Source organism: Stigmatopora argus, chromosome 14 (assembly GCF_051989625.1).
Source record: "Stigmatopora argus isolate UIUO_Sarg chromosome 14, RoL_Sarg_1.0, whole genome shotgun sequence".
Lineage (NCBI taxonomy): Eukaryota > Metazoa > Chordata > Actinopteri > Syngnathiformes > Syngnathidae > Stigmatopora > Stigmatopora argus.
Window position 1 is genome coordinate 3,578,060 of NC_135400.1, and position 26,038 is coordinate 3,604,097.

The window sequence follows — 26,038 nt, forward strand, 5'->3', positions numbered from 1 at the left end:
TTTAGGTGACGTGATGGACATTGTCCTTAAAAAATTTGTGAACCACCAATAATTGGTCGGCCTGATATTTGGACATTTGACGTACATCGTATCGGCCTTTTTCTAATCTGACCGGCTGATATGAAGAAATCTATGTAAAACTGGCTTATTTCGGCTCAGATGCAGCCGCGCATATTTTTTCTCCTGCCTGCTATCTCAGGCTTCAATGTAAACAAGCTGTTGCTCGTTTAGGGTTTGCAATATCAATACTTGAAATATTTCTTACACCATTTTTTACGCTAATGAATATCAGCTCCAAAATATCGGTTGTCAGCCTCCTCTAACTACAGCCATACCTCTACTTACGAATGCCGCTAGGTACGAAATTTTCAGGTTACACATTTTTTTATATGCAAATGAGTGAACCGAGATACGAAAAAGATCCAAGTCTTCTTCGTTAGATTGTAAAGGTGTCGTCTGGTCACCAGGAGGAGCTTGTGCGGGAGGGTTTTGGCATTCAAGGAAAATGGTGATTGGGAGTTTTGATTGCTGTTTCATTTTTGTACAAATATGGTTATGTAAATGTAACCATCAACAAGATTGCCAAATTCGATGACTAGGACCATGTTGTCAGCAATCTCTGGGACACTTATTGATGACCACTTCAGTCACTTTGTACCACCTACTCATGTTGACTACTAGTTATACTACTTATTTACGATCTCATCTCATTTTCGGAACCGATTTATCCTCATTCGGGTCACGGGGGGAGCTGGAGCCAAACCCAGATGTCTCCGGGCCATAGGCGAGGGACACCCTGAATCGGTGGCCAGCCGATAACATTCACACTTACACTCACACCTTGGGGCAATTTAGTGTCCAATCAGCCTACCATGCATGCTTTTGGAATGTGGGAGGAAACCGGAGTACCCGGAGAAAGCCCACACAGGCCCGGGGAGAACATGCAAACTTCACACAGATGAACATGACCTGGATTTGAACCCAGGACCCCAGAGCTGAGGCCGACGCGCTAACGACTCGCTCCACTGGGCCGCCTTATTTATTATGTTGACCACTTATTAATCTATTACCATTTATTAATTATTTATTTATCATTACTATATATTGATTATCAATGTGTTTGATTGTTTGTTGTTGAGTCCATAGACTCAGCGAGAGGTGTGCTCTCAACAACAGGAACGTTTCCAAAACCACGAGGCCGCTCCGCTCTGCTGATCTCACTTGGACTACTTATTTACGTGGTGAAAGCTTTAAATCTCATTATACTTGTATAATGACAATAAAAGCATTGAATTCAGTTCCAAATGAGCCATATTGAAATATTCTTTCCGATTTCTCAAAGTACCCAGACCACGTTCTTCATCTTTATTGCCGTCATCCTCAGCGTGAATTTCGAAATTTTTACCCGCGAATGCTTAAGAATGACGGTAGAGCTTATTTAACATGACATATGAATTTGATAAATTTAGAACATTTTGCTTTACGTAATAAGAGATAAGTACGTATTATACTTAAGTTGTGAGCAGGAGTGGTTGTTCGTTTCATTGTGCCCTGCGATTGGCTGGCAACCAATTCAGGGTGTCCTCTGGCTGGTGCCCATGGTTGACTGGGAAAGGCTTCAATCCGCCGTCACCCTTGTGAGGATAAGCTTTGTGGAAGATGAATGAATGAACTTAAGTTGCTAATTATAGCTGTTCTAAAATCACACTTATTTATATCTATTTAGTTCATTGGCTGTCATTGCCATTGATTGACAAACCTGATTTGCTTTAAATCAGGTACACACAGTAACCCTGGCATATTACCATTTATACCATAAACTTAAAAAAAATAAAAGATCAGATGAACATTCTTGCTTCTGTCCTTATTACTTCAACCCATTCATAAGCCACTCCTTTAGTAGTCAGAATTATTTTATACATTTATTTTATTTTTGAAATGTCCAATTTATTTTAAAGGAAAAAAATAAATACATACTGGTATACTTTTTTCCTAATTAATAAAAAATGAACGCTATAAATAATGCCATTTTTTATGTTTATAAATGTTATTACTTATATTAATATTTACATTCTTTTAAAATAATTAACAGTATATATTCACTTGTTTAACTCATTATTATTTTTATTGCATTTTAAATATAATTTGTATATATTTAAAAAAGGAATGAATAAAAAATTGTAAATATTTTTTTTAAAAAATCTCTTTAACTATCTAATTCTTTCTTAATAATTAAACAATTGCTGCAAGCTTTCCTAGTCAAAATCATTTGAAGATATCAAAGAATATTATAAGGCATATGAAAGGAAAAACTTCGTCAAATTTAATAGCCTCCAGCATTCCCGCGAACCTCGTGAGGATAAGCGGGACAGAAAATGAAAAATTGACTGACTTGAAGACTCTCTGGGGAAAAGGCTGTAAAATACTGCCATCTATCGCTCAAATGTGATTCTCACATAGAAAAACTGGCACGTTTGAAATTGACACCTGGATAAAACACAAACAAGTTTACAGCTCGTACGCTGCCTGTTAAAGGTAAATCAGATCTGTGTTTATTAAAACAAAATCATTAAGAAAATCAAAGGATATGTGATCCATCCTATGGAAGTTTTCCAAAGTATAATGATGCCACAGCAGTTATAAGCAACGTAATATATCAGGTGCCACATAATGCCGTTTAACGCCTTAATGATTGATTTTACATTTAACAAATATGAAGCTTCAGAGGAATACATTTGTACATACAAATAGTATTAATCAAACAACCTAAATATGCAGAAATTAAATTGAAGAATACAGCAAAAAATAAATAAAAACAAAAATAAAAAGGGTGGCCCTTGGACAAACGGTTAGCATGTCGCCCTAACAGTTCTGGGTTCGGTCCCAGGTCAGTACTCACTGTGTGGAGTTTTCATGTTCTCCCTGGGATTGCGTGGGGTTTCTCAGGGTACTCCAATTTCCTCCCACATCCCAAAAACATGCTTGATAGGCTGGTTGGACACTCTAAATTGCCCCTAGGTATGAGTGTGAGCATGAATGGTTGCCCATCTTGATGTGCCCTGCGATTGGCTGGCCACCAATTCAGGGTGTCAATTGCCTCGTGCCCATAGTTGGCTGGGATCAGCTCCAGCACCCCCATGATCCTTGTGAGGATAAGCTCTTTGGAAAATGAATGAAAAGTGAATGTTTATATGCATGCAATATTCTTTAAAGTATATTTGTTAAATGTAAATTGAAGCATCATTATATATATATATATATATATATATATATATATATATATATATATATATATATATATATATATATATATTTTTTTTTTTTTTTTTCATGTACTAATATACCTGTAGCACACTGTTGAATCAAGGTGCCTACCTTTTGCATAAAGGATGACTCTAGTGCCCCAGCTCGAGGGAAAATTGGGTGTAGAAGTAACGTGTAGACACAAGGAATTGTGGCTAAACAATGTAATTGTAGAGGTGAATTTAATGCAAAAGTAAGTTGTATTTCTAAAACAGGGGTCGCGAACAAGTTAGACACAAAGAGCCAAACATTTTAAACTGTCCGAGTCAAAGAGAAAATCCAATCCGACAAATTATTTTTGAAATATAATTTATTATTTGTTTTCCTTGGGCTCTGATGAATTTGAGTGTGTTTTCAGAGATAATAAAAATAAGAGAAACATGAAACGAGTTAAAGAGCCACAGTATATACAAAATATGATAAGAAGCAAAGAGCCAATTCATTTTGGCCGGGGGCCGCGTGTTTGCCACCCCTGTTCTAAAACAATAACTTGTAGATTGTTGTTGAAACTGCAACTTGTACATGTAGAAAATATAACTTACTTCTAATGGTAACTTCCATGAGGACTAGTAATATTTTCTACAGATACAAGTTTTTATATATATATATATATATAAATAATAGTATACATTATTTTTACTTAGATTACACATTTTTTCAACTACGAGTTGCTCTTGCAGGAGGTAAAAAAACTTTTTTTCCCACAACTACAAGTTGCCTTTGCAGCAAATTAACTCTTTTACTGCCATTGATGATGCTAGATGTCTTATCATTTGCCGTCCAATCGTCCTTCTACTGTCGATTGAAATGAGATGGTCACTAGTAGACTTTTTTTAAAACTCATTATTATTATTAAATTTAATACATACTTTATGAGAATGATCTCCCACATCAAATGGACAGGACGTCTATCGTTGTCAGTGGTAGCCAACGAGTTAACCTCTATAAGATGAGAAGATAATAAGTGATTTCTGGACAGCAGAAAACTCCCTAAAGTGTAATTTGAGTGGACAAAACAAAGTCAAGTCAGATTATTTACTTTTGTGGACCACAAAAAATGATGCGGCGGGACAGATCTGACCCAAGCGCCACCAGTTTGACACAGTTGCTTTACAATTACAAGTTGGGTTCAAGTTCAAGTTACTTTTCCACCTCATTTACATCCGAAGAGTGGGGTGGGGGGTTCCTCAATTAGGAGAAATGGTTCGTCGGCGCAGGCAGCTGCACGTCAGGCACTTGAGGATGCTCATGGTGAAGTGCATGAGAGGTCCCAAATTAAAGAGCAGGTTGTAGAAAGTGTTGACGGATAGGCCGCCGGTCTCGTCGGCGTACTTCAAGGCCACGATGGGTGTGTACAAGCTGTTGGTCAGATTCCGGAAGCGGGGGCTGTTTGACTCGATCACCTTCTTAGTACACTGGAGGGGGTGACAACAAGCAATATGAGGTCAGTTTTTTCACGCCATCCCAAAAGTACAATGTTGTTGCTCACTTTGGCTATGTCCTCTGGCGTCTGACCCATGGCTTTGAAAATATCGATGGACGAGGGCAGGTAAACGTCTTTAAAGTAACGAACAGTGTCAGCGTCAACCCCCGGATACTCCATCATGGCCACGTCTTCCATCATTTTTGTCTCAAACTCCGTGTGTACCGGGCCAGGTTCGATCATCGACAACCTGTTGGAGAAAAGGGAAGCTTGCACACTAGGAAGGAATGAGCATTTGATTCTGTTTCCTCAGATGATAAACTCAGATGATCCGACACCTTAAAAATGTAAGGAGAGGAAAAAACACCTCCAAATGTCCCCACCACAATTTGAACATTATTGTTATATAATAGGGTTATTATGACAGCAGTGGTTTTGACGAGGTAAAAAAACCACAAATCCCTTTTATATTTGCAAAGGAGAACAAGATAACGTTGCAAACATGTTACTTTCAATATTTTTTTTCAGAAATAACCGTGCATAAAAAGTGTCATCCAATATTTTTTTTAGAAATAGCTGAAATTTTGGATGAAACTTTTTATACAAGGTTATTTCTGTCAAAGAAATATTGAAAGTAACATGTTTGCAACGTTATACAGCTTGAAATATGAGTGCCCTTGACATACGAAGAATTTGACATACGAGTAAAATTCCAAGCAAATATTTACCGTGAAAGACAAATTTTGAGATACGAGCATTCGAGACAGCTGCTTATGATTTCAGCGCACTGTCTTTCTCGCCGCATCTCCCTCGTGCAAAGATCTCTACGAGCACTGGGCGGAGCGTTGCATTTTTTCCTTGTTTTTTTGCGTTAGTCCATGCAGAATTAAGGGAAACACAATGGATCCAAACAAGCCGGTGCAATGAAGGATAGTGCGAAGAAAAGGCGTAAGATGACAATCGATATTAAGCACGAAATAATGGAAAAACATGAGTAGTGTACGACATGCTAACCACTTGTGCCACCAGGCCTCCCAGTTTCAAAAATTAAATTATTTTAAATCCTTTTATGATGATATTTTTTTTTTACATTTTCTCGTTTGTCTTTCATGCTTGTCTTTCATTGAGGATAGGCTACATTTTTTTTCATGTGAAACAAGAAGTCGATCCTGTCACAATCTGTGCATGAGCGTGGATTGTAGTTGGACCCAAATGCGGGGAAAAAGCAACCAAGGACAAGCAGTCCGCTAACAAAACTTATATAAAACGTGGCAAGAAAATTCAGAAAATGAGAAGGACTCTTGGAATCAAAGAATAAACCCAACTTGACAGGGAAGAAAGACATAGGGAACAGAGGATCATGGAACATGGGTAGCAACGCAGACGATCCGACCAGGACTCACAAACACACAGGGTGGGCAAACCGGTCCTCGAGGGCCGCTGTGGGTGCAGGTTTTTGTTCCAACCCATCCAGCACAGACAGTTTGACCAATGAGATTTTTGCAGAAAACAAGAAGCACCTGACTGCAATCCACTGATTGTACTTGTAGGACACCAGATTGGTGAAAAAGTGTCCTCTTTATGGGTTGGAATGAAAACCTGCACCCACTGTGGCTCTTTGTGGAATAGTTCGTGTGCGGTCGATTGGTCGCCGGTCTTTTGGTTGCCGGTCTTTTGGTCGCCGGTCTTTTGGTTGCCGTCTTTTCGTCGCCGGTCTTTTGGTCGCGGTCTTTTGGTCGCCCCGACCGCGACAACGGGCGACCAAAAGACCGGCGACCAAAAGACCGACGACCAAAAGATCGGCGACAAGACAAGGTAAAACAATACGGTCTACGCATCAATAAAAGCCAACAATGGCCATGAGCAGTTTCACTGAGCCGACGTGTGAGTGTATAAGAGTTTGTATGTACATGCGTTGTCCCTTTAAGAAGCTACGTCAGTCAGGGTCTTAACAAGTTCTCCAACAAAAAAAAATAAAAGTCCGGGAAATTTGGAGCTTTTCTTTGGCCTAATAATTACTAGGGCATCAAGTATGACTAAATAGTAATTCACAGTTTGTATTTCGGGAATTTGAGCAACAATTTAAATGGTAATTATCACGTACCTTCCGGGCGACCAAAAGACCGGCGACCAATCGACCGTGTACCGAATAGTTTGCCCACAAAATATAGACAGACGTGGGTTGACGAGACAATCAAAAACACATGGATCATACAAAAGGCAGCAGGCAGGAGATACACCAGGGGCAGGGAGACAACAGCTGAACTCAACGGGAGATCACATGGACAGGTCACACAGGGGAAAAAAGCATAACAAAACCAAATCCTAACAGATGCTCATGATTTATACATAATATGGCAGGTCATATACGGCCCATGGGCCACGAGTTTGGCACCGTGGTGTATTTTAGCTAGTAAAAGAACATATTTTAAAAGAACAGCCATTGATGACGATAGACGTCCAATCATTCGATCGCTCCCAAGCCTTTGCAGTACAAATGGATTGTGCGTGTATGGTCATCCATAGCAGCCTATAAGTTAAAATTCAAACATTTTCAAGGATTTCTAGCACCTGCACAAACCCTGTGTTCACCAGCAAGCTGACATTACCTGACGTTGAACTTCATCAGCTGCACAGCCATGCTTTCGCAAAAACCCTCCATAGCAAATTTGGAAGCAGTGTAGACGTCATTAAAAACAACTCCTGATGCATGACCACCAACAAAAAAAATCAAATCAATCCATTGATGCTTAGATACCATGAAAATTCTGATACCAGCAACAGCCTACCTTGAAGACCCATGACGCTGCTCATGACCACAATGTGGCCGGACTTCCTTTTCTTCATGTCTGGCATAACTTCTTTTATCATGCGCACGACGCCAAAGAAGTTGGTCTCAAACACCCGTTTCATCTCATCGATGCTGATGCTCTCCAAGGGGCCCAGCAAGCCCACACCTGCATTGTTAACTATCAGAGAGTACAAAGATGTGAGTAAAGGACAAGAAATTGTTTTTATATCATCACTGCCCAATTCTAAAGAAAGTTTTGACAATTTTAAGATGTGTAAACTTGCTTGCTCTATATAAACATTATGTTTAACAGAGACATGCTCCACTCCTTCATAATTTTAAGATCCATCACCAGTGGGAGAATAACTACAGGTGACTTACAGTCCCATACAGACACACAGCTTTTAGTCATCAGGTGCTTTCAGTCAAAGGCATAGAGGTCTGGAATAAGATTCCAGCTCAAGTAATTCACTTTGAACATTTTAAAGTCAATCTAGACAGTGTAGCACAACACTTTTAAAGTTAATAAAAAAAGTGGATGAAAAGAATACAGATCCGTCAGCATTGAACTTAGACGTCTTTGCCCTAAACCGAAAATAGAGCTCGTTCAGCGGACTGAACAGACGGAGCCTCGGGGTCGCGGAGCTGATGGTTGTCCGAGAATAGAGCCCTTTGGGCAGCTAAGATGGCTGGACCCCGCAGAGGAGCAAAGTGGAAGTTTAATTTCCCCTGATTGGACACTCTAAATTGCCCCTAGGTATGGGAGTGAGTGTGTATGGTTGTCCATTTCCTTGTGCCCTGTGATCGGCTGGCCACCGATTCAAGGCCCGGAGACAGCTGGGATTGGCTCCAGCACCCCCTGCGACCCCAATGAGGACAAAACGGTTCACAAAATGAGATGAGGGATGATATATATATACGTGTATATATATATATATATATATATATATATATATATATATATATATATATATATATATATATATATATATATATATAAATAAATAAATAAATAAATAAATAAATAAAGAGAGAGAGAGAGTCTCATCTTTCCATATGACACTTTTTGTTCTTTGATAACTTCTCGCTAGAAAGCAAACATTTAGGCAATCGTTCCGAACTGCCAATGAATGCAAATGATTTGGTCCAAAAAACGTTGAGTTCTCAGTTTTCCTCAGTAAAATTCTTTTCCCCTTGGTATCCATGGACCATCACACAGTCCTCGGTTTGTTTACAACAACAACCTGCCTAGCATCCAACCCTGCTGATAGAAACTTGTGCCGCAGGCTATGACGCAAATCTTCGTTGACAGAAAGTGACATTTTATATTTATTCCATTCTCACATTTCTACAGCATTGGAAAACGTTAAGAGTTTTTGTGTCATGTTTGTCCTCCTACAGAAACCATATTAAAACAACAACAACAAAAAAATCTTCCCCATTTTCGATAACATTTTTGAAATGCTGCATGCATGCGACTCCAGAACCTATGGTTACCAACCCCCGGCCTCGGGATACCGTGCAATACCCTCATAAATTCTGTTGAGTGCGTTTTAGCGTGGGTCATAGTGTATTCCCATTAGCATTAAATGTACTGTCCAGAAATTTAATACCTACATTGACAATTTAAGAACTGAATCACATGAATTTTAATTCTATGCTTTTTAAGCAGACATGGGAACCCTGTTTGAGTTTGTTTTTTCTTTCAGGACCCACTGTACTTGATTGTGGCTAATTGATACTACCACAAGAGGTCAGTGTAAAATCACAGTAAATAAATGTGATGCAATGGCAGCAGGCTTTGACAAAGGCCTGGCAGTCTTGTGTAAGGAGGCAAAGGGGCTTTTAGGCTTTGGACTTTGCGCAAGATAGAAGCAGGCTTTAAACAGAAGCTTTATACATACACCAAGCCTTAGCAGATCAGCTGAGTATAATTATGAACTTGTATGGTGCATTGAAATTAAAAAGGCACATTACATCTGCCACATTTACCATCTTTCAACATGTTGTTACCACTACATTATCACAGAGAAGGCCTTTCACTATTTCAGTGAGATTGACGTTGATTATGTGGCTCTTAAGAATTAAATGGCAGCCAATGAGTTAATAGGATACATTTGAAATAAAAAAAATGAATGGCTATCAGTGGTCTAAAAAAAATCCTTATCAGGTATTGTGTAGATATGAGGTCAGGTGGGCTTGATTGACTCACTCAAGATATCAATATGGCGGTCCTTCACACTGTTGATGCACTGCTTAACTGATTCCTCGCTACACACGTCAAGGGGCAGCAACACCAAATTCTTCCCGTAAGCGTCTCCTGCCGCCTCGACAAGTTTGATGTTCTTCTTCAGGTCCCGCATTGTTGCAATGACTATGTGGAAGGGAAAAGAATACAAGTTATTTACATTTTTTGTTTTAGTCCTCATTAAATGGAGAGACTATGAGATTTAAGTTATACATTGTAAGAATACAAAATGAAAGAGAAATAATCATCAAATATAAGTTGTAATTAACAGTAGTTAAGATACTTTACATAATATAGTATAGTTTGGCTAAATCATAATATTAAGACGTTTCATAACTTCACATATTTTTTAAAGTTTTACTACGAGACGTGGGCGGCCCCCGCAGCTAAGTGGTTTGCAAGTTGGCCTCATAGTTCCAGGGTTGAGGGTTTGATCCCATGTTGAGTTTAGATGTTCTCGCCGGGCTTGTGTGGGTTTTCTATGTGTACTCCCGTTTCCTTCCACATCCCAAAAACATGCAGGGTAGGCTGATTGAACACTCTAAATTGCACCTAGGAATGAGTGTGAGCGTGAAAGGTTGTCCGTCTCCTTGTGCCCTGCGTTTGGTTGGCCACCGATTCGAGCTGTGCCCCAACTGGTGCCCATAGTTAGAGCTAGGATAAACTCCAGCTCCCGCCGTGACCCTTGTGAAGATAAGCGGTTCAGAAAACGAATGAATGAACTACGAGACATAATTTCCATGTGATGCTCACTGTTTGAGTTTGATTTAGTTTGAGTTTGATTTGTCCATGTTATATGAGAACAAAAATATTACCATAAAGCGCTACAACATCAAAAAGGAAGCTTTAGATTAATAATCTGTTTTGGTTCATAATATTTGGAATTCATTCTGATCGGCCTATTTTTTTATGGCATTAATACTCCCAATCCATGTGCAGATATTATGGCTGCTAGTTAGCATTCCACTGACCAACAGCGGCACCGAGGTAGCAGATGAGACTTTGAGCCCTTTGATCTTTGAGGCCATTATTATGCAACTCCCTCAACAACTAAAAACAGTAGTGGGGGAGTCAAAGTTCCTCCAACGAGCATGCCTCACAGGATAGCTGACTTCATTTGAACTTTACACGCCCAAATTAGATTGCTATGACGAGGGTGATCACATGATTGGAAATATCTAACAACTAAGTGAGGCTTTGTATGTTCTGCTGAATCATCTGAGTGACGTTATCAAGGGGAAAACACTCTAGCAGAAAGCCAGTCAGCGGAGGTAAACAAGAAGTCTGCTTCATCTGGTAAATGTCCAAGCGTCACTCACCTCAATCGTCTGAGTAAATGTTAGTATTTTTAGATAGAGGCCAACTGTGTTTTAGGTTTCTTACAACGGGCATTGTGGAGAAAACAAAACCAAAAAAACAATACACAATATACCCATTTAGCACTGTCAGTGTAGAGAAGGGCTGGATGGCATGATTTAAAAAAAAGAAAGAAAGACAAATCACAATTTCCTTTTTTTCAATATCCTTGTGCCAAAAGTCAGCTAGGATAGGCTCCTATCATTGTGTTGGCATTCAAGGCCCCCTATAATGTGGGTTCTCATCGGGGTGCTGGAGCTTATCCCAGTTGAATTCGGGCGAAAGGCAGACAACACCCTAAACTGGTCGCCAGCCAGATGCAGGCCACACAATCATTCCCACTCACAATCACACCGCTACTGATTAGTAATCGATCCCACGTTGCCCGCCAGTGGACCACAAAACCATCAGGTATGTGTGTGCGTACTACTGAATTTGTTAGATTGGACCTTGCTGAGTCCCTTTATATGTAAAATACACCAAAAAAGCTCACAAAAACATTTTATTCCCCTTTTGCTGTTAGCGACAATGCAGCAGTACTACTACAGAGTGATGAATGGACGCTCTCTTTGCGTACACGTGCGTTTTAGTTGTTTTTATTTGAAAGAAATTCAATGGTTTTAACAAAGACTTGTATAGAAAATTGGAACAACACGAATACGGCCAATAGAATTATTTTCTGTCCGACCGAGCGGTGAATTTAGTGACTTGGACATAGAAGGAAGTGGAGCACCTGGTTTGTAGTCTACTCTGCAAGTGACGAAATTACTTGTGGTCAATTAGTTGCATTTTGAGCTCAACTTCAGTAAAATATATTGATGTTAGATGGTTAGCATGCGGGTTAGTTAATACCCATTTCAATTTTAGATGACAAATTATTAGATTTTCAATTCCCAGGTTTGGTTGTGAGTAAATGTAAGATATTTACCATTCAGTATATTCTATGTCAATGGAGCCCAAGAGTCATCGCTGATTGTGTCTGTCCTTTTTTGAGTCATACTCTCATGTTTTCGGGGCTCACGACCAACTTTCCTTTTGTATTTCATATTAAAACTAATTAGAAATAGTCTACATCAGGGGTCACCAAACTACGGCCCGCGGGCCGGATACGGCCCGCCGGCACATTTGGACCGGCCCTCTGAACAATACCAGAGACGCTATCGGAATTTTTTTTTTTTTTTTTTTTTTTTTTTTGAATTTTTTTTTTTTTTTTGAATTTTTTTTTTTTTTTTTTTTTTTTTTTTTTGGGATGCGGCCCGCTGGCACATTTGGACCGGCCCTCTGAACAATACCAGAGACGCTATCGGATTTTTTTTCCTATTTGGCCTTGAAGACTGGGACATTTTAATCTTGTGTTTGGTTCATTGCACCCCTGCTGAGCCCACAAATCATCCCAGTGAAGCGGGGCTTCGCATTGCTTCTTTGGTGACATGCGCGGGGAGAGTGTTTCCCTTTGATGCATGCGGGCACGTCCACCGTTGCATGCACGAGCAGTGTTACCGAGACATCTGGACGATCGCAGGTGAGGGCGGAGCCCTGGGACCATCGCGGACTATTCAAGCATATTAAAACTGCAACCTGTTTGAGAACGGAATAATGGCGAAAAAGTTAGGTGAGAGAAAAATTGATTCAGAATGCAGGATATTTAACCTGGAGTGGACAAACGATTATTTTTTTGTTCAAAGCAAAGAAAAGGCTGTTTGTCTCATTTGTCAAGAGACGGTGGCGGTATTCAAAGAATACAATCTTTGCCGACACTATGAATCCCGTCACAAAGACAAGTACGATAGATTGCAAGGCCAAATACGAGCAGACAAACTCTCAAAGCGAAAAAGTGGACTACTATCTCAGCAGAACCAGGCATCCGTTGAGGCCAGCTTTTGGGTTGCTAAATTGATAGCAAGCAGCGGTAAGCCTTTTACTGACGGAGAGTTTGTTAAGAAATGTATGGATACTGTCGCGGAGGAGGTGTGTCCCGAGAAGAAAGATGCATTTAATGCCGTAAGTCTGTCGGTGAGTACAATGACCAGACGCGTTGAAGAAATCGGGAGTAATGTATATGCCCAGCTGCAGCAGAAGACGAAATAATTTGACTTTTTTTCATTAGCACTGGATGAAAGCACGGACGTGCAAGACACAGCGCAACTGCTCATTTTTATTCGTGGAGTTAGCGCAAACTTTGAGATTTGCGAGGATCTGGCAGCCCTCCAAAGTCTCAAAGGGACTACAACGGGAGAGGATATTTTTGACAAAGTGTGCCAAACCATGGAGAAGTTGGACCTGGACTGGTCAAAGCTAGCTAGCATCACGACTGACGGGGCTCCTAGCATGGTGGCCGAAACTCGCGGTCTAATAATGGGACGCATGAACCGGGAGTTGGAAAAAAGGGGTCTCACCGCCCCACTACGAGTCCACTGCCAAATTCACCACCAAGCACTGTGCTGCAAAATGTTGACGTGGGATTCTGTAATGACGGTTGTGGTGTCGTGCATAAACTTCAGAGCAAAGGGAGAAGATTGTGCATGGCACAACAGAAAGTTAATGTTCCATGGCTTTTTCTGTTACAAACTGACACCGGCCCCCCATCAGAGAAGGGAAAAGTTATGTGGCCCTCACAAGAAAAAGTTTGGGGACCCCTGGTCTACATACTCTGTTTATATTGGGATCTGTACCCTTTGCTGGCTCACCCCTTGTGTCTTCATTGTTTTTTAAGAAACCTGACAGCAATGTTCAATAAATGACTTTTTTGGTACAATTTCAATAGTTAAGGTTATATAATAGATCTTTTAATACTCTGACATGATTCGATCATTTATTGGCATGTAAAAAAATCCCCAGTAGTGCGCCTTTAAATTAGCATAAGATGAAGTGTATTTCGTGTTTTCAAGGAAAAATATGGAACACATAATAAAAAATGTTCTTTTATATATCATTTTTTAATGTATTCCAAGACATCCATGCATTCATTCCCACATCAAATGGATTAGTCTGCTCATACTCATAAACTCATTTAAATACACAACAGAATGGCGCCACATGATTGGAGTCTATAATTGTGAATAATACTGAAAGAGTGAAGAAAAATTAACTGGATTTTGACATTGGGGTACTATTTTGTAATGAAGCCTATTGAGGACATTGCTGTGTCACGCAAAGAGCGTCTGCAAGTACTTCGAGGATATCATGTCACAAAACGAATTAAGTCTAATTTTGCCATTTGTGAAACCCTGTAGCGCACCAAGAAATGTATGTTTGGCTGTGGAATGAACAAGTGGGCCATTGTTCTCTGGGGCTCCTGCAGGAATTACTGATGGGCCGTTTTAACATTCTTGTACCAACCGCACTGTGTTGCCCTGTCTTTAGCCAACTAAGCACTGCTTTATGGCAATATTTAATCTTCTTTCTCAAAGGGCCTTAGGAAATTATTGAGTCACCTCCACTATTCAGAGGGCGATCTCTCAAAAGAATGCCAAAGACCTTAAAATACCCCAAAGGAGATTGTGAATGTGCTTTCGTGCAATTTGTGGTGCAAGAAAAAATCTACTAAATATAGTATTACATTAGGAAACATGAATCAATTTTCATTTTTGTGCCTTTAAATAAATATACTAGAAAAACATAATGTCTGAAATTATAGAAAAAAAAAACAAGAGGCAGAAGTAATATTGTCACGATACTAACATTTGAAACACAATATCAATAATTAAATACAACCATCTTCCATACTACATGAATAAAACACTTAGTTACTGTTTTTGTCATTATGTTTTACCATATTTTTGGGGACTTTATGGTGCACATTAAAATAAAAATAAAAAAATAACATAACATTGCTGGCCCGGTGGAGCGAGTGGTTAGCGTGTCGGCCTCACAGCTCTGGGGTCCTGGGTTCAAATCCAGGTCACGTCCACCTGTGTGGAGTTTGCATGTTCTCCCCGGGCCTGTGTGGGTTTCCTCTGGGTACTCCAGTTTCCTCCCAACATTCCAAAAACATGCATGGTAGGCTGATTGGATGCTCTAAATTGCCCCTCGGTATGAGTGTGAGTGTGAATTATTGTCCGTTTCCTTATGCCCTGCGATCGGCTGGCCATCGACACAGGGTGTCACCCGCCTCTGGCCCGGAGTCAGCTGGGATAGGCTCCAGCACCCCCTGTGACCCTAATGAGGATAAAGCGGTTCAGAAAATGAGAGATAATATAATTTTTATTTTTATTTTTGGGTGGCCCGGTGAAAAAGTGGTTAGCACATCGGCCTCACAATTTGGAGGTCGAGGGTTCGATCCCAGGCCTGGACCTTCTTGTGTGGAGTTTGCATGTTCTCTCCAAGCTTGCATTGGTTTTCTCCAGGTACTCAGGTTTGCTCCCACATCCCAAAAACATGCAATGGAGGCTAGTTGAACACTCTAAATTGCCCCTAGGTATGAGTGTGAGTGTGAATGGTTGTCCATCTCCTAGTGCCCTTCAATTGGCTGGCCACCAATTCAGGGTGTCCCCCTGAGTGAGCCTGAAATAGGCTCCAATGAGTGGATAAATGGTACAGAAAATGAAAGAAAAAAATATATTTATTTTTGCCAAATATTGACACTGGTCTCTTTGTGCCCTGCGATTGGCTAGGTGTCCCCCGCCTCTGGCTCTTGAGTCAGCTGGGATAGGCTCCAGCACCCCCGCGACCCTAATGAGGATAAAGCGGTTCAGAAAATGAGATGAGATGAGATATTGACACTGCTTATGTATTAATTCTGATTGTACTTCACTCATTAGCAGCTGTTGAAGGCAACAGCCGTCCAATAAATTTTGACAGGGAGGGTTGCGGTCATGCCTCCCACTTCAAATGGATTGGATGCCATCACTGTCAACAACAGCTTATGAGATAACAAAAATGACCAAGATCAATTTTGTTTGAACTAATGTTCATTGCTTTTAGTCGTCTCAGTTGAAATGATTTGGCCGCCCATCTCTTCCCATGAGTTAACAATATAACCATTTGAACTGGGTTGGGGACAGCCAATTAATATTTGCCACCCTACTATACTTCAAATGAATTGGACGTCCATTGCCGTCATCAGCAGCCAATGAGTTATGAAATATCCCAATATAATTTATGTTTTTTCTCTCATCTCATTTTCGGAACCACTTTATCCTCACTAGGGTCGCTGGAGGGTGCTGGATCCTATCCCAGGTGACTTTGGGCCAGAGGCGGGGGACACCCTGAATTGGTGGCCAGCCAATTGCAGGGCACAAGGAGACAAACAACCATTCACGCTCACACCCATACCTAGGGGCAATTTAGAGTGTCCAATCAGCCAACCATGCATGTCTTTGGAATGTGGGAGGAAACCGGGGTACCCGGAGAAACCTGCGCAGGCCTGGGAAAAAGATGCAAACTCCATACAGGTGGACCAACCTGGATTTGAACCCAGGTCCCCGACTGTGAGGCTGACACGCTTAATTTGTGTTTTTTTCTACTCTAAAATGGTAAAAACATGACTGATTCTGAGCATAGACCAGGGGTTGAAAGAGAGAGAGAGCCATAAACAATTCCTGTTTTCAAATGTTATTCCTTGAGAGGCATACTCACAACGTAAAAGTCAAAATACAGGAAAATGTGCACTTTTTTAGTCATTTTTTACCACTTTTAAAGTACAAAAAGTCTCTGAATTATTTTGACAACATTGTTACGCTGTTGATAATCAATGAATATCAATGACTTCAATGAGAGAATGGTTGCAGAAGACTCTAATGAAAAAAATCAATGCCACAGTGCCGACATGACGTTCCTATTGGTGCGTTCGGGACTCGGCTCTCTAATCCACCGGTTTCCATATTTTAGCTCAGAGCCATATGCACCCATCAAAAGAGTCACATGTGGCTTCCGAGCCACAGGTTCCCTACCCCTGGCATTGACTGTCATGAAGATAGAGAGGGGCTTGAGTGACATGAGCGTGGGCCAGCCACCATCCCACGCACCACTGAACACTTCAAACAGAGCTGTGGGCGTCAGAGCGAGCCCCAGCTTGTAGTGGTCTCACACTTTGCCCTCTGCCTTTAAGCAGTGGCCAGTGTAGGCCTATTAGACACGTTCGTTCTGAATAAGTCACACGAAAGTTAAGTGACAAGCCTCCTTTTTGTCACGACGGTGCCTGGATAGCCACTTCCTTCGGGAAAGGGCTTTTCACATAATAATGCTTCATGAAGAACACAAAATAAGAGGGGTGACTTAAAAATGGGTACGGATACCATATTTGAGATTGCGTGAAACGAGTCTCGGTGGTTTAGCTCTGCGGGGTGGGACGAAAAATCTAACACGGACTCGGCTTTCCGAGTAAAAAAAAGTAGAAGACAAGATGGAAAAGTTTACCATGGTAACGCTTCTTCTCATCTGCGGCCAACGCGACGGCGATTCTCAGGCCGATGCCGGAGGAGCAGCCGGTGATCAGTACAACTTTCTGGCCGCCGTTCGCCATGATGAGTGGGGCCGAGAGGGGCGCCGTGCAGCCGTCCAGCCTCGCGGTGCTCCTCCGGATGCTTTGGTTCGCTCGGCCACTACTAGGAGTGGATTGCCTCGGCGGCCATGTGAGCGTCCAAATGCGATCACATGCTCGCCGCGAAGTACGTGGCGTACGATTAAGTTACAGTAATTCCTTAAAAAACAAATTAAAGGGGAGGGGGGCTGGGGTGTGTGTATGTGCGCGTGACAGAAGGGGCAGTACTTGGTGATTACAAAGCGGGACACAATGTGTCACTATTCATTTTTTTTTAACATTACAATATCGACACTCGTTGTTCTAGTTAATAGGGGTATTTCCGGATTACGTCACGACAAATGCTTAAATGAGGGGTCCCTGCCGCCTATCCCAGGTGACTTCGGGTGAAAGGCAGAGTACACCCGTGACTGGTCGTCAGTCAGCCCTAGGGCATGCAGAGAGACAGGCGACCATTCGCATTCACAATCGTACCGTCACCAGCGGGAATCGAGCCCACACCTGCCCGCACCGAAGTCAGGCGAGTGAAACTTTCTACCTTGTGTTAAAATTTACTCAGTGAAGTTTTGAAGAAACCGTATTTCCTAGTTTTTTTTGACAGATCTTAATGCCTTAGGTCGTGCTGCTGTCTTGTGGTGAGAAGGGATAGCACAGTTTCGGTGAACACATCCAATCATTGATCAAGTAGGCATTGTGGACATTATTTTATTTTCTTTCATTTCATTTTCTGAACCGTTTCATCCTCACTAGGGTCGCGGGGGGTGCTGGAGCGAAATCCCAGCTGCCTTCGGGCACGAGGCGAGAGAACACCCTGAATTGGTGCCGACACAGTGAGGATCCACCTGGGATCGAACCCTAAATCCAACACTGTGAGGCTGACACGCTAACCACTTGTCACAGGGTGGTCAATGTGACTCACAAACAGCCCAAAATGAAGAATTGACGCAGAAATGCCCCAAAATCAAGAGGTGCTGACACAAAACACAATAAGTGGCGACTCAACTCGGCGAAGGAAGGTCCGGACATTGGATCAAACCCTTGATCTCAGAACTGTGAGGCCGACACGCTAACCCATTGGTTGGCAACCCAAAATATTGACAGAGCCATAATGGACGAAAATGCAAACCTGATGAGAATAGACGTTAAGATGCCAACGAAGCTCTATAGTGGTTTTTGGACATCACAGGAAAAAAATCGGCTGAAGTGCTGCGAGAGTTTTTAAAAAAAATGTTTTCTACAGCTGCTGTATACAAATGTATATATAGAAGGGTACAACAAATATCTTCATAAGGTATTTTTGCACAAAAAGACTGAAAGATGTAATTAAAGCAATAAGGGTTGCAGCAACAGCTGAGCTCCAAATTAAGAAACAATAAGATCAGAAAGTTTAATATTTTCTGACTGTTTAAAAAAATAAATAATAAATATATATATTTTTTAATTCAATCCACTTGATTTTGCTCCATATATTTGAACATCTACTTCAGAATGAATACATGAAATGGTTATGGTGTATCCCAATCAATGGCAATCGATGAGTTGACAAAATAATTGATCATATTAAACAAAATTTAAAAAAAATCAAGCATATTGTGATGACGGTGCGAAAAAGTATATATATTTTTTCATATTTAGTAAATGAAATCTACCTCAGTTGATTCCTTTCTCCTTCTTGAACCTTCCTTCACATTTAAATTTTCCCTGGCTTTTTGGTCTGTCGTCCTGTTCCTGCTTGTTCTTCTTTTATTTTCCATAAACAAAGAGGAGATCTGGGGAAACCTCAATGGAAAGGTTACTCAAAAGGTTTCCTCCTAATCCCCAGTGCACTTGAACTGACAGATACACGGAATGATTTATGATAATGAGAAAATGATACATTGATAGATGCCCAATCGTGTGGCGTCCTATCATAGTTCTGCTGTGAATTTGAATGAGTTTATCACTCGTTTATTACTGGTAGATGTTCAATCGGGCGAGTGTCAACAAATGCACATTAAGTTGCTGCCAACCTGTCCACTTTAGATGGATTGGATGTCTAGTACAGTCAACGCCAGCAAATTAGTCAAACTTATTGGGTTTACTACTGGTTCCGGCACCCCCTGCAACCCTAATGAGCACAAGCGCTTCAGGAAATGAATGAATAAATGTAACTTCGAAAGTGAAACAGAAATTATTTTGTATTTTAGGTGATTTCAAGATTCTGTGGACATATCTTGTACTTTTCAATGAGTGGGCCAATACGTAGTTAATGGGTGAATTGTATAAAGACTAGCACATTATATATACATATTGGCCAAGATATATTATGAGATGAAATGCTTGAGTTGATTTTATGTAATAAGGGACAGCACATATTAATGAACATATTTATATTAATTTTTAATGAACATATATATATGTAAATATGTAAGATTGTAGCCGAAGGATAATTTCCATCTTTAGTCCCTTGTGTAGGTTGAAGATAAACGATGACACATACTGGAAACACACATACAGTCACACATAGCAGGGTTTTAGACAGCGTTCTGATCGCAATTTTGTTCGTCTAACAGCCTGGGTTTAAGATGATTGGTGAATATGTTAATAGACAGGAGTTCACGTAAGTTAATTGGTATTGAGTTCCAAGTATGTGCACGGACAAAGAAGGTGGATTGGCTGAAAGCACTGTTTTTGAAGGGAACTATAGTCTCCTAGAGCCAGCCCTTGTTGATGTGTTAGAATTTTGTGTACAAACGCTTGCATTGGCAGGGCTTTGTGTTGCAAGATTTTGGAAACTAAGGTAGCATCTGCATATTTAACAGCATTGTCTCAGTCCAGGTGTTTGTGTTTTTTAATATCTGACACTGGTGGTGCATTTTTGGCTTACTGTCCAATACTTACAAAGCTTGCTTATACTTGAGATACAAGGTTAATGCGTTCCGGGACTGAGCTCGCATGACGATTTACTCGTATCTCAAATCAACATTTCCCATAGAAATGAACTAAAAACAAATTAATTCGTTCCAACCCTCAGTAAAAACACCCAAAACAGGATATTGGATATGAAAAACATTTTTATTTCTTCTAATTTGCCATTTATTAACAAATAACTAGTGGTTATGATGTTTAATAGGTACTAAAATAGCTAAATCGCACCTAGGCCGGGGTGAACATGCAAACTCCACACAGGTGGACCAACCTGGATTTGAACCCAGGTCCACCACTGTGAGGCCTACGTCCTAACCACTCAACCGCCAGGCCACCCTATTTGTGCATCATGTATAATTAATTCATGTACTATCAACACCGAAAATTATTTTAGGATTTTAAGCTGTGCTGGGAATCTCTGGGTGGTGTCGAGGTTCACTTGCCTAACTTTGGTTGCGGCCAGGCGTGGGCTCAATTCCCGCTGGTGGCGGTATGATTTTAAGTGTTGTTTGTCTCTCTGTGTTCCCTACGGCTGACTGGCGACCAGTCTCGGGTGTAGTCTGCCTTTTGCCCGAGCTGGGTTAGGCTCCAGCAAGCCCTGCAACCCTTTTGAGATGCGCGGGATGGAAGACGAATGATAAATGAATATGTGATTGGATCATAATAAATATTATCTCACAATATCATGATACAACATCTCTTTCATTTAAACTGGGAGGCCTGGTTGTCAATACTTATGTCTGAGACCCATTGATGGTGCGATATGTCCAGATCATTTTGACTGGATTCATTTACTAGACAAGATAAATTGGACGCCTAGCGGTGTCTATGGCAGTCAATGACTTCACATCAACACATTGGATAATGCTGGTTCCTTTTTTAAAAACAGATATATTTAAAATTATATATCGATTTTTGGCACCAGCATATCAACAACCTAATGGATTTAAAGCGATCTCTCTACTGCTCTATTATTTATATTAGAGAGGCTTTATGATTGTGGAACTGTTTTTCAAAAAAAGAAAGTCCTTCTAAATGAAGGATGTTCATCCTCTAAGTTGAACTTTACTTGCACAGTATAACATTAGCAATAGTTTGATTTATGAAACATGACAGGCTGGTAGCAAGGGAACTAATAAATAGCTCCTCTGGTCTACATTTGTTGTGGACTTGGCAAATAAATTAGGCCCAAGTTGGACTAATGTACACAGCAAAAGAATTTCTCATCCGCCACTCAGACTGCCCAATAGACTTTGTTAACTGTCTGCTAAAAGCTGCTAGGAATTCCTGCATAAAGATGGCTGGGAGAAGAGAGGCCACTGTGGGAGGTTGATGGTCCTTCTGTTTACACGCGAGGTCAGTTCTACTATGTGATATGGCTGCCAAAATGGATCAGTAAAAATGTGGCCATTTGTATTTTAGGAGAAATTGACGGATGGATCTCAAATGTTCTATCACAGTTAGGGTGGGAACACCTCACAATAACAATTATCTCACTATAGAGCAATTAACGGGTCGTGGGTCAGGAAATATGGCTGATTTTCCCACACTACCCCATTAAATATAAGACAGATATAAAAGAGTAAAGGCTTTTTCAGATTGGAAAATTGTGTTTATTTTTGGCGACATAATGGTAAAATTGTTTGTCACATTTGCCTTTCATTTCTGAGGTCAAAGGATCAATCACAGGTGGGTTTTGCACTTTCTGTGTGAAGTTTGCATGTTCTCCCTGTGCCTCTGTGGGTTTTCTACAGGCACTCTATTTTTTCTCCCACATTACCAAATGCACGGTAGGCTGGTTGTCTCATTGTGTCCTTTCAATTGGCTCGAAACCAATCCAGGGTGTCTGACGTCTATTGCCCATAGCTAGCTGGGATTGGCTCCCCCACCCTCGCCAGCCTTGTAAGGATAAGTGGAATGGATGAATAATGAATGAATGTTTGTTTTTGTCATGATTTTGCTTCCAATATTGGGGAAATTCCACCACACCCTGCAGCCATTCCACCTATCTAGAAGATCTCTCCCCTCTGATCTCATTTTCTGAACCGCTTTATCCTCATTATGGTCGCGGGGGGTGCTGGAGCCTATCCCAGCTGACTCCGGACCAGAGGCGGTGGACACCCTGAATCGGTGGCCAGCCGATTGCAGGGCACAAGGAGACAGACAACCATGGACTCTCACACCCATACCTAGGGGCAATTTAGAGTGTCCAATCAGCCTACCATGCATGTTTTTGGAATGTGGGAGGAAACCAGAGTACCCGGAGGAAACCCACGCAGGCCCGGGGAGAACATGCAAACTCCATACAGATGGACATGACCTCGATTTGGTCACTGGCCTCCTTTGACCGAACTTCGCCTTAGCTGTATCCTTCTTAACCGACCCTGCTCTTCTGACAACTTGCCTACTTATGAACTCAGTTCCTTTGTCAGCTGTTGACCCAGCTCTCAACTAACAGTTGGTGTTTGCGGTTGCATTTGGCTCCCCTGCCCGATTCCTGACAATTTTTCTCACTGTCATGGAGAATCTGACAAAAATGTTTCTTCCTCACAGACTAGGAGAATATTTATGTGTAAAAAAAGGACAGCAACACTATTTTATTGCAACATTCTTATCAACAAATATGCTAAATATTGTCTTTCTTAACTCGTTATCTGCCATTGACATTGTTTGAGGGACCATTGATGGCGCTACTAGATGTCCAATCCATGTTGAGCGAATTGGACCCATAGCACCACTAATGGGTGCCAATTAGTAAAATATTTAACATTTGGAACCAAATGGATAGTGGTTAGCCCGCCAGCCCCACAGTTCTGGGATCAAGGGTTCGATTCCAGGTCGGGATTTTCCTATAGGGAGTTTGCATGTTCTCCATGGGCTTGCGTGGATTTTCTCCGGGCATCCTCCTACATCCCAAATACATGCAGGGTAGGCTGGTTGAACTCTCTAAATTGCCCCTAGGTATGTGTGAGTGTGAATGGTTGTTTGACTCTGTGTGATCGGTTTGATTGGATGCCCATCAATTCAGAGTGTCCCCTGCCTGGTGCCCGTAGTTAACTGGGAGAATCCCCCGCACCCCCACGACCCTTGTGAGGAGAAGGAGTCTGCAAAATGAATGAATTTCAACCTTTTCATCTGCAACCAGATCACCCCTGTCTTGAACAAACCACATCATTTGAATCACTGAGTTGAGTCATAGACCATTTTTTTTCACTCTATGGGGAAGAAAATGCATAATGACATGAATACTGAAGCTTTGTTTTGATTTTCAGACTTACAATGGGGTATATTGTGCACATGTTGACAGCTGACTTGCAAGTATCTAAGGAATTACAGCCAAGACTTCACTAGTATCACACTGATTCCAATACTAGTGTTAGCATCAATATAGCACTAAAATTACATAATTGATATCTTCCAGTTCTAACAACTAAAATGCCGATGCCGTGCAAAATGTGCTTTTAAGGTTTTTTTCCCCCCAACCACTGGCTGCCCCAACCAAAGATGGCCACCTTTAACGCATAACGGCATAAAAAAGGGAACATGCGTCACCCTTGTCAATATGATGTTAAACGTCCAATTCTGTGGTGTTCAATCATCCTTCTGTTGTGAATTTGAGTGATTTCTTGACGGATTGGCAAATAATTTATTTATATGTCATTGTCTGTTGCCTCCAATGACGTGTCTTTTCAGCAGCTGATTAAACCAACGAGGTGGGGCAGGATCAGCAAACCTGCAGCTGATTGCATACCTGTCAACCTCTGCCGATAACTGCCCTTATAAATGATTATGATTCCCCTTACAAACCCCCCAAAAACCTTACGACTCGTACGGTTTCTGAACTGTTTTATCCTCATTAGGGTCACGGGGGAGTCTTGGAGCCAATCCCAGCTGTCTCTGGGCCTGAGGCAGGGGACACCCTGAATCGGTGGCCACCCGATTGCAGGGCAAACGGAGAAGGACGACCATGCACACTCAAACCCATACCTAGGGGCAATTTAGAGTGTCCAATCAGCCTACTTTGCATGTTTTTTGGAATGTGGGAGGAAACCAGAGTACCCAGAGGAGACCCACACAAGCCCAGGGAGAACATGCAAACTCCACACAGATGGACTTGACCTGGATTTGAACCCAGGACCCCAGAGCTGTGAGGCCGACGCGCTAACCACTCGTTCCACCGAGCCACCTTGCTTGTAGAGTGGTGGGGTGTAAATGTAAAATATATATTTAGCATTCAGTAGGTCCGATTTGAATGGAGCCCAAGATGCTTACGTGCTGGCTTCTCATATGGGCTCTCCTCAGTCACGGGTGCATGTTATGGTGCTTCAGAATCTGGTTTGAACTTGACCCACTTTCAATTTTGTATGCCATGATAAACAAAACAAGCTCGTCAGCCTCACAGTAGGGGATCTGGTTTCAAATCCAGGTCGGTCCACGAGTGTGGATTTTGCATATTCTTTCCGGGTCTATGTGGGTTTTCTCCAGGTCCTCTGGTTTACGACCACATTCCAAAGACATGCATGGTAGTCTGATTGGACACTCTTAATTGCCCCTAGGTATGAGTGAGCATGGATGGTTGTCTCCTGGTGCACCTATTCTGGGTGTCCCCCCACCCTCTCCCACTCCCCCTCTAGATTGTTTTTTTTTTAAATAGTGTGTAAAAATTTGTAATAGTGGGACTTTAACATGACAAATCAAAGCACTACCAATTTCATCATACGCAGCTGGGTATGATGACAATTAGGCTTTTGTCTAGTCAATAATGATGACAAGCCTATGTCTGATTTATTTTATTAGTATAGCTCACTGTGGAAAATGAGCATTATATAAAAAAAGTAGACAACACATATTTCGGGGATTACCGGTTGGTCTTCCTCCGACCTTGGAAACCTTGCTTCTTCAAGACGCCCACTTTAAGTAGGAGGAGCAAGGAGGAAGGAAGCTGAGGGAGGGAGTGATGGCGAGAAGGAGAAATTGAATGAGAAGCCTTGGAAAGAGAAGTCACCGCAACAAAATCTCTCCAACAGTCCAGCCAGGAGAAGCACTAACTGGCTGTTTTTATTTTACTTAAACTGTCCTATACAGCAATGTTTTTTAGTGCCTGAAAGTTGTGGAACTTTTTGCAGCAACAGGTTTTGATAGAAGAGGGCGGTGAAGACCCTCAAAATTTGGAAATATGGACCACATTTTAAAGAATGGGAGCATACGATTACTCATTTTCATTCTACTGAACCTCACCATCACTATAGCTGGTAAGGAACAGTTTTACTCATTGGCTGCCAGTGACGGCGATAAGTCAAAATGGAGAGATCAGAGAAGAAATTCTATAACTTTTTACCCTATTTAAATCACATTTTCAGAAAGAATGATTACATTTTAGGGCTTGAAGCTAAAAACATCATAAATATACAAAACATTTTGCAGGTCAAAACTCAAAGATCATAACGTCCTCTCTCTTGAAATCCTGTTGTAGACTCAAAATTGGTTGGTCTTTAAGTTTCACTAAAGTTCAAATTGATAGACAACTAA

The 26,038-nt window shown here is 41.3% G+C and overlaps 2 protein-coding genes across 2 annotated transcripts in view; one reads left to right on the plus strand and one right to left on the minus strand.

Moving 5' to 3' along the window:
* Positions 1 to 2,507: 2,507 nt before the first annotated feature.
* Positions 2,508 to 17,774, minus strand: rdh8a (retinol dehydrogenase 8a). The gene is made up of 6 exons (XM_077619580.1): positions 17,479 to 17,774; positions 9,730 to 9,891; positions 7,516 to 7,695; positions 7,336 to 7,429; positions 4,793 to 4,976; positions 2,508 to 4,718 (listed from the first exon to the last, which is right to left on the minus strand). Exons 1-6 carry the CDS (start codon positions 17,582 to 17,584, stop codon positions 4,491 to 4,493), a joined length of 954 nt encoding a protein of 317 aa, XP_077475706.1. The 5' UTR covers positions 17,585 to 17,774; the 3' UTR covers positions 2,508 to 4,490.
* Positions 17,775 to 25,513: 7,739 nt separating this feature from the next.
* The window catches only part of col5a3a (collagen, type V, alpha 3a), a 96,318-nt gene continuing 95,793 nt past the window's right edge, over positions 25,514 to 26,038 (plus strand). The window contains exon 1 of the mRNA XM_077619434.1: positions 25,514 to 25,761. Within this exon, the coding sequence (XP_077475560.1) occupies positions 25,686 to 25,761 (76 nt within the window). The 5' untranslated portion in view covers positions 25,514 to 25,685. The remainder of the gene's footprint in view (positions 25,762 to 26,038) is intronic.

Excerpts from the sequence above, each read along its gene's own strand:
- rdh8a (XM_077619580.1), bottom strand. The coding sequence starts at position 17,584 with ATGGCGAACGGCGGCCAGAAAGTTGTACTGATCACCGGCTGCTCCTCC. Across the intron at positions 9,892-17,478 it reads TGAGAAGAAGCGTTACCATG|TCATTGCAACAATGCGGGAC; the intron begins GTAAACTTTTCC and ends CCTTCCACATAG. Across the intron at positions 4,977-7,335 it reads CTGATGAAGTTCAACGTCAG|GTTGTCGATGATCGAACCTG; the intron begins GTAATGTCAGCT and ends TTTCTCCAACAG.